This window comes from Helianthus annuus, chromosome 8, assembly GCF_002127325.2.
Source record: "Helianthus annuus cultivar XRQ/B chromosome 8, HanXRQr2.0-SUNRISE, whole genome shotgun sequence".
Lineage (NCBI taxonomy): Eukaryota > Viridiplantae > Streptophyta > Magnoliopsida > Asterales > Asteraceae > Helianthus > Helianthus annuus.
The window spans coordinates 62,776,642-62,786,450 of record NC_035440.2 but is presented as its reverse complement, the minus strand read 5'-3'; the positions used below and the strand labels follow the sequence as shown (position 1 = coordinate 62,786,450).

Sequence of the window (9,809 nt, the reverse complement as noted above, 5' to 3'; positions counted from 1 at the left end):
GGCCTGTTTGACCTTGGGTATTGTGACACAATACGAATCATTCAGTTTTGGAAAATCTTTGTCATTTTTAACAAAAACTTTTTCATTCTTATTTTCAACCTTTTTGGTTAAACCGATTTTCCTTTTCTCACTCACAGAAGTTTTTTGTATCTTGACCACCCAAATTTGTCCGTTTAAAACATTTCTTTTATAAAATCTTGAATCATTTTGAATGTTTCGTTTTGACAACTCAACTTTTGGTTTCCAGATTTGTTTTGGTTCAAATTTGGAAGTTTTTGATTTCCACGTTTGTTTTGGCATTGATGACTCAACCTTTGGTTTCCAAATTTGTTTTGCCTCAAATTTGGGTGTCTTCGGTTTCCAAGTTTGCTCTAACTCAAACTTAGTTGACTTCTGGTTTACAACCTTAGATTTCTTTTTCTCAACATCAACAGGCTTCAGATTTGGACATTTGCTACCAACGTGTCCAATTTGTTGACATTTAAAGCATGTTTTCTTTGAAACATCTTTGGCATGTTATTGTTTCTTCTGAGCATAGAATTCCTCATTAGTCTGTCGACTAAATCAGATTTCTTTCTCTTCCTCATAACTTGTTCCATGAACAAAGTTCATCTTTTTCTGAAGATTTGACTTTTCAGAACGTTTCTTTTGATTTTGTTTCTTTTTATAACCCAACCCAGCCTTTGTGTTTTTCTTTGTGTAACTAGGTTTGTTATAAAAACTTTTCCTGCTCGCTTTTCCGGCAAATTTATCAATTTCAGACTTTTTGATTCAACGTGTTTAAAAACTTTGTCAATCTTATCCGCAATCACATTTTGAATCGGAACTTCAATATTTGAGTATAATTTGTCCGATCCAACCATATAATAAGCCAAGATTATTGGATCATCATTCAAATTTATCTTAGATTTTGAATTCTTTATATAATTTTTATGAAAACTTTCCTCATCTTCATCATGTGATTCGGACTTATCATTTTCTGTAGAATCTTCTTTCAAAACGCTTTTAACGACCTTACCTACCACCTTTGAATCATCAACATCATCAGATTTGGAGTAAGTCACATCAATGTTATCTGGGAATTGATCAACCATGTCGAAAGCTTTTGCCACCTTTTAGTCATCATAGAATGTAAACTTTTTCTCAAACGGTGGTGGAACCTGATGATATTCTGAACCAGTTCCTTTCTTGTTTTTCTCAGAATCATTATCATCCAGTTTAATGTTGAAAATATGTTCAAGAATTTATGAAGAAGCATGATAACTATGTAATTTATTATTTTTTTGTTCCAATTCATCCAATTTACATTTAAGCCCAGCAACTTCATCAATATATTTATTGACAACCTGTTGTTTTATTTTATATTTGTTTTCAAGAAGTTGTGACGTTTCAGAATATTGTGCAAGTCTAGCCTAAATACGTTTCATTCGGTGATGCGTGTCAGTGTGTATATATTTTAGATGTATATTTTAAGCCCTTTTTATACTTTTAGCCAAGTTTTAAATTTATAAAACACGATATTTACTAACACTAAACACACATATGGGCAAGTGCACCCATCATGGACGTAGTATAGTGTTGGTAAGATACCGAGGTCGTCCAAGGACACAAGAGCTTTTAGTACCGGTTTATCCTCAACGTCTAACCAAATCAAAATGTTAGAAAAGATTTTTAAACTAAGAAAACAAAAACTAACTAAATGCTGAAAAATAAAATAAAAATAAAACAGATAGACAAGATGAATCACTTGGATCCGACTCGTGTATTAGTATAACCTTTGATTATTTTCGCACTTTTGCACTTGTTTAAGAGATTATCTTAATTATTATAGTAGGCCCCTCTTTTGAAGGCGACGTTACCCTCAACCCAGTAGTTTAAGTCAGCAAGGATACAATCCTAAAGGGTCGGATTATTGAAAGATAATGAATTAAGTTATTAATGCAAATTATGGTAGGCCCCTCTTTTGGAGGTGACGTTACCCTCGACTAAGTAGTCTGAGTCAGCAGGGATACAGTCCTAAATAGCCGGGTTATAGTATTAATAGTAGTTAACTTATGAGGGGGTCAAAGAGTTTGGATCCCCGCCATCCAATACCTATGGGTATTGAAGGAGATCCTACTAAATTTGACCCAGGTCCCTTACAGGACCTCTAAACGCTGAACAAGGGCAAGACCCTTACCAAACCGTTCCCTTAACCCCCGACCAGGTAGCCAACATACCTCCATATAGACCGTGGAGATATGAATGGTGAAAATCTTTTATTTTATATAGACAGTAAAATAATGCCAAGACACCACGGACAAACGATAAGGAAGAATCACCTTCAACATGAGTAACTAGTTATTAAAGTCATTAATACAAAACCAAATAAAAAGTGCAAAAGATTAAAAATAAAAAGTATTATACTAAACACTTGTCTTCACCAAGTGATGTAAGAGACTTAGGCAAACATGGCCTTGATTGTCAAGAACTCTTACGATCAATCTTGGATCCCGAGACGACTCACACACTCTATGATGGACAATGGATGATGGTGGTGGATGATGGTGTTGTGATGGTGGTGGGTGGTGGATGAAGGGTGAGAGAGGTGGTGTGCCAAGGGATGAGTTGCAATGAAACCAAGCACTCCTATTTATAGGCTGAACAGAAGGCTGGGCACGACCCTGTGTCCGCTGCACACGGCCCCGTGCCCATCTGACAATCTCTCTCTTCATTAATTGTAATTCGCAATTACAATTAATGCGCCTGCAGTACTTTCGCCACGCCCCCGTGTTCACTGGGCACGGCCCCGTGGTGGGCAATAGAAGCTTCTACTGGTTTGTCTTTTCTGCTGCTTCTTGGGCACGGCCCCGTGCTGGCTGAGCACGGGGCGTGTTCAGTCTTCTGCCTTCTCTATTTTGCTTGGGAGGATGCTGTCTAGGGGTCGGGCAATCCACTTATGTTCCTTTTCTTGTATTTATGTTAGATTTAGCCGTCTTTTTGCTTCTTTTGTTAATTTGAGCTCATTTAATCCTGAAAATACAAAAGAAAGACAAAAACACTCTTTTTCCAACATTAGTACTTAAAAAGGGTTAGTTTTATGCCTCATTTGATGTAATTTATATGTTGCATTTTACACACATCATTCGGCTTTTCACAGTTTCATAAGCTTCTTTTGTAGTATGATATGAAATTTTCATTACATCATATTCTTTTTTTCATTTCTTGAAACGTATTTTCTTTTTGTAAACATTCTTCGTTGCTTGCTGAACACTCGGTTAATGATAATCTGATTAGTGATGTAAATAATTTGAATTTTTTTGACACATACGAGAACACGGAAACACAACAACTTAAAACACCCGATGATGAAGGAAAGGAACTTAGAGATATAGGGACAAATGAGGAACCCAGTTTAGATGATAAGGTTACTGATACTGAGGACATGGCTTCTGGTGCGCAGTCAGTATGAGGGAACATGTCACTAATAGGGATGAACCTGTGATACCTATACCTGAAGAACAAAACGTTTCTGAGGGTAATAGTAGTGAAGAGGTAGGCGAACAAAGCTAACTCGGGAGGTCTACTAGAAGTTCTACACTACCTAGGAGTCTTAGTGACTTTATTGTTGAATGTAAGGTCAAATATGGATTAGAACGAGTAGTTAATTATTCTAACTTGTCATTGTAGCATAGGTGCTTTACTTCTATGTTAGATAAAAGCTATGAGCCAAAAACCTTCTCTGAGGATTCCAAGGATCCTAATTGGGTGTCTACGATGAATTAAGAAATTGAAGCTCTTCATCGAAATGACACTTGGGATCTGGTTGAACTGCCTCCGGGTAGAAGCATTGTTCGGTGTAAATGGGTTTATAAAATAAAGTACAAATCAACTGAAAAAGTCGAAAGATTTAAGGCTAGGTTGGTAGCTAAAGGCTATAGTCAAAAGCATGGTGTTGATTTTGATGAAACATTTTCTCTTGTTGTTAAATTTGTTACTGTTAGCTGTATACTTGTTATTGTTGTTGAAAATAATTGGAATTTATACCAACTAGATGGGAATAATGTATTCTTATATGGAAACTTGTATGAAAATGTGTACATGTCGTTACCTGATGGGTATTATTCCAAAAAATGAACATAGAGTGTGCAAATTAAAAAAAAATCGTTGTATGGCCTTAAACAGGTTCCTAGAATGTAGAATGAGAAGTTAGTGAATGTGTTGTTTGATCTCGGTTTTAGTCAAAGTAAATGTGACCACTCGTTATTCTACTAGAAAACTAAACATGTAATAGTTTATTTGCTTGTGTATGTTCATGATATAGTTGTTACTGGGAATAACTTTGATGAGATACAAGCTGTTAAAGCAAGTCCAGATCATAGTTTTTAATTAAAGATCTGGGTGAATTAAAATATTTTCTTGGCATTGAAGTTGTTAAGGTAGATAAAGGTGTTTGTCTTTCACAAAGAAAATATTGCTTAAAGTTGCCTGCTGAGTATGGCATGAGTGGATGCAAACCATTAAGTAATCCAATTGAGCAAAATCATGTTGTGTCGAATTTGTATAAAGAAAAGAGTGATATCCTAGATAATATTACAGGTTATCAAAAATTGGTAGGCAAGTTAATTTATCTTTCTCATACCAGACCTGATATATCATACACTGTACATTTTCTTAGTCAGTTTATGCATTGTCTATATCCAGGTTATTTGAAAATAGCATTCAGGTTACTTAGGTACTTGAAGTTGTCCCCTGGAAAGGGTATTTTGTTTAGTAAAGGACCTGAGTTTTAATTAACAGGTTATGTAGATTCTAACTAGGCTAAGTGCCTAATATCAAGGAAATCTGTAACTGGGTTTTTTGTGTTTCTGGGAAACGGTTTAGTTTCCTGAAAAAGTAAGAAACAAGCCATTGTTTCAAGGTCACCTGCCGAGGCAGAACATAGATCAATGTGTGCATGTGCATGTGAGATAATGTGGCTGAAGAACATGTTGAACGAATTGGGAATTGTCATAGATGTGCCAATATCTTTGCCTTGTGATAGTTTTGCTGCTATCTCAAATGCTGCCAATCCTGTCTTTCATGACAGGACCAAGCATTTTAAGATTGACCTTTTCTTTTTAAGAGATTTAATTTCAAAAGGTGTTTTGAAATATTGGGAGTTGAATCTAAGAATCAGCTTGCTGATCTTTTAACTAAAGGTTTGTTAATACAACAACATAATGATTTATGTTGTGACATAAACATGTTTGATCCTTTTGGATATTAAACAGAGGGGGTGTTAAAATTTATGTAATAAATATTATTCTTTCAGTTTAATATCAAAATTAATTTATTTAATATCTTGTGTTTTTTGTTATTACATGTGGAGTCTCATATGGAGGCTACTTTTGGAATTAAAGACTTTGCTGGACAATATTGCTAATTGGGCTTGCTATTGGGCTTTTGCTGGATATTGGACTTGCACCGGAGCAGTTAGAAGAGTCGGGTTGTTATAACAACCCGAATTACTTGCTTGGATATTATATAAAGCAATATTGCTAACTGGGCTTGCTGTTGGGCTTTTGCTGGATATTGGACTTGCACCGGAGCAGTTAGAAGAGTCGGGTTGTTATAACAACCCGAATTACTTGCTTGGATATTATATAAAGCAGGAGTCAAGGCATATCATTCATTATTCAAGAGCGTTCTTCTAGAATCTTCCTTTCTCTCTCTTAAAAGCGAATTAGGGTTATTCATCTGTAATGTCTTTGATTCTCGTTGAATCAAAGTTTATAGGATAGATCTGTGTAGTTCGTAAGAGAGATTATCACTTTGATAATCTCTGAGTGTTGAGAGTGGTGTTTGGCAGATTCTTTGTTGTCTTCTTGAGTCTACAATCGTGTAACAGGGTACTTCTTGGGTTAATAAACTTTGGGTTGGGTATTTTGTGTTGATTGTTCGTGATACATGTTATTTTGACAAAACCTATGGGCTAAACACCTATTTACATTACTAGATCCAGTTTAGGTATCCATTTAAATAACTATAAACCTGTTTAACTGAAATTACACAAAGTGGAAGGCTCATTTAAAATGGGTCCTAACAATACCACACCCTAAAATCTTAATTTCACACCTTGTATACGGGTCGTATAACATTATACGGCTCGCATAGAATAATTTAACATGACAAATATTTGACCGTATAATGTTATATGGCTCGTATAATGTTATACGACTCTTACACATAGAAAAAATATTAGGTCGTATAACATTCTATACGGGTCGTATAACCTTATATAAGATTTGGGTTGTATAACATTATATGGGTCGTATAATATTCTACACGGGTCGTACAATGTTATACAACCCGTATACATGACAAAAAAACATTCTCTGACTTTTTTTTGTGCAACAATCAGTTATAAGTTATACGGCCGGTATAACTCTATACGGACCGTATACATATAAGGGTGTGAAAATAAAATTTTATGGGTGTGAGAATAGTGAGACACTTTAAAAGTTAAACGACTGATTAGTAGGACACTAAAATTGGTGTAACATACAAACATTATGTAAAAACACCCGTGTTGAAAACACGAAGACAGAAAATAACCAAGGTAATAAAGTACGTCCTGACAGAGTAAAAATGGGTCACTGTTACTCCACTCATTTGCATCACTTCCACTTATAGATAGATCTCCATCACGTCCACTTATAGCTCTCTCTCTCTCTAGCCAGCAGCCACCAATACCTTTCCCTTTCTTGCAAAATGCCCTTCTTTCCTCATCATCTACACAACTATTTTTACCACTCATGATCATTCCTTTGTGTAACCAAACTAAAATCATCTTTTTGGCTTAATCTATAGCAACCATTTAGTTGAATCATTTGTGCAAGTTTGAAATAGAACCCTCTATAGTAAAAAACCCTAGAAAACCCAATAATAAAACTAGATCATATGGATCTATGATGTGATTACCATCAATGGACTCAACAAACACTTCATCTTCTTCGTCTTCTCCAAGCAGATACGAGAGCCAGAAGCGTCGTGATTGGGACACATTCGGGCAGTACCTAAGGAACAACAAGCCACCCCTTTCATTCCCAGCCTTTAACCCTAGTCATGTGCTTGAGTTTTTGCACTATCTTGACCAGTTTGGAAAGACCAAAATCCACATCCAAACATGCCCTTATTTTGGAGTACCGAACCCACCTACAGCTTGCCCTTGTCCCTTCCGTCAGGCGTGGGGTAGCCTCGACGCGCTTGTCGGACGGCTAAGGGCAGCTTATGATGAGCATGGGGGCAGCCCGGAGATTAACCCGTTCGGGGCACCCGAAGTGAGGCGGTTTTTGAGGGAAGTTCGTGACTTTCAGGCCAGGTCAAGAGGGATTAGCTATGAAAAGAAGAGGAAAAGGCCTAAGCAGAAGCAGCAGGAGTTGCAAGAGCAAGAGGATCAACAAGAACCCTAAAAAGGCAAGAGGTCTGTAATGTGAATGAAGCAAATTTATTATTGTTAGACTTGTTATGAGACTTAAGTATTTGTTTTTGTTTATGTGGAAACTATTTAAGTTGTTTCGTTTCATGAAAATTGTGTTAGTGTTATGTACTATAGTTTTGTTAAAGTTCCAATGCTGTAAGCTGGATGGACTTATCTAAATTAATTGCAAAATTCATCAGACCTTTTATAAGTTTATTATATATTACATGTTGTTAATGTTATTATTATTAATCATGACTATAGCAAAATTTGGAATCTTAATCATGGGGATCAATGATATTTCAGATTAGTAGGCTAGACATTATAATACAATTATTCTTTTATGCATATAGTAACTGTATATATTTGTAACTATCTGAGTTTTTGAGTGAAGTAAGTTGCTTGTATACTTTTGGTCTCAATTGGTTTTGCTATGTTGTTGTTGGTGTTCATCTTTCGGCTCATTCGGGTACATTGTTGTTCGTATAAATGTATTCGATCTGGCTGCTCAAGCCGCTAACCTACTCGAGCTTTCCAATGCTATGAAAAGTTAAAATAAGCAAGTTGCGAAGAGTTCGGTTTCAAACAGACGGTAATCCACATCCCCCCTAACGTTCCCACGAACGAAGGTTAGGGTTTCATCCTTGCACTTTTTTCTTTTGGGAACATTGCAAAGAGAACCGCAATCTGTCTTTCAATACCACCGATATCCTTATTTGATTATTTGATGAAATCTCTTTAATATTAATTTAATTGCATCAACCCATTTTAACTCATATACGTATACTTTTTCTTTAACGACAAACTCATACACCTCTAAATCAAACTTTAAAACTACACTAGCCTTCCAGTTTCCAATTTAAACCAGCCTTCCAGTTTTTAGTTGCTTACTATTGATAAGCATTAGTTGTGAATAAAATAACATAATGGTTTACTTCACTTGTGAGATTAACGAATAACCATAAACAAGACCTTATCTTTGACACTGGATCATGACACTAAAGTTCAATAGAAAGGATAGTGGAAATCAAGCCGAGCCGAAAAATCTATAAATAGACTTGACCCAACCCAAAATGTTTGTAAATCGAGTTGATAGATATTCAAACATCATAACTTAATAACCCCATTGGAAAAAATTCTAGATCTATCGACCACTAGAGAGATTATTGTCTTACCATAGTAAATCCAACTGGGAACACAATTAGCTACAATATCTATCTACTATATACAAATTACATACCATACCCTTATATGTCTTAACTAAATAATGGATATTTCGGCCACAATATGATAAGCACTTCGATCTTCACCATTAATCTCATGCTGTCTAATCACTACATTTTAAAATGATATTTACAAAAGAGAACACGTATTATGTAGCCTAGCACTAACCATTTAATATAATATCTCACCCACAATAAAGTAGGAATTTCATTTTCATGTCACATGATTTATGGGTCGATTGTCGATAATGCATTACAAATTCATTGCATTTGATCCCTCAACAATTAAGGTACATGGATGAATCTACTGTTGACAACCATATATTGATTCTTCGGTAATAGCATTACCAGACGTAAAAGTTTCTTGTACATAGTTCTAGTTTCTAGAATCATAAGTTATCTTTCTAGGAAAAGAAGTATAATGTCTTCATATCGTTTACTTTTATTTATTTTATGTTGAAAGTGTGGAGTTTGATGTATTTTCTTGACGTTCATCCATATCCCTGATTGGCGAGGGTATGGGCGCATTGTGTTTTGGTGGGGGCCTGAAAGAAAACTTCAGATTTCACGTACCATCCTTATAAATTTTATTCATGTTTAATTGTAAAACATAACCTAAAAGTGGGTTTGCAGATTTAGGGCACTTTTGACCAAATCTCATAAAGTCATGCTTTTAATTATCTTCACAAATCGATAGTTGTTTTATTGCGTGTTGTGTGATCCTATATATAAAGAATAGGGAACATGTCTTGACTAAAATCAAATGTTACTAGCAAAGTATGTAGTCATATATTTGATCTTGATTAAAAGTGTGATGGCAAAACATTATTCGGGCAGAAACTTTGATACAAAATATCTTTCATGTTCCTCTCTTGGAAGCTAAACATGGATATCGATCTCTGTCATGTAATTCATCTTAATCGACTGTGACGATGATCATATTTCCATCTCCAGTCTTGAATTTGTGGATGATAATTTATCTTTGGTAGAATATGTGGTCTAAAATGAGTGTTTTGAACTTATGAGGTATTCTTAGATACTCTGATCGACCAATGTGAATTGGTTGGAGTTTCCGCATAACAATACTTATAAGGATTCCAATGTGAATCCTCTGACCAAGGCTATCGGTTGGAGTTTCCGCATAA

General features: G+C 35.4%; 1 protein-coding gene across 1 annotated transcript; it reads left to right on the top strand.

The window, feature by feature from the left end:
• The first annotated feature begins 6,671 nt into the window (after nt 1–6,671).
• LOC110936288 (protein LIGHT-DEPENDENT SHORT HYPOCOTYLS 1) lies at nt 6,672–7,640 on the top strand. Its single transcript, XM_022178636.2, has one exon. It carries the CDS (start codon nt 6,948–6,950, stop codon nt 7,431–7,433), a length of 486 nt encoding a protein of 161 aa, XP_022034328.1. The 5' UTR covers nt 6,672–6,947; the 3' UTR covers nt 7,434–7,640.
• The last annotated feature ends 2,169 nt before the right edge of the window (nt 7,641–9,809 follow it).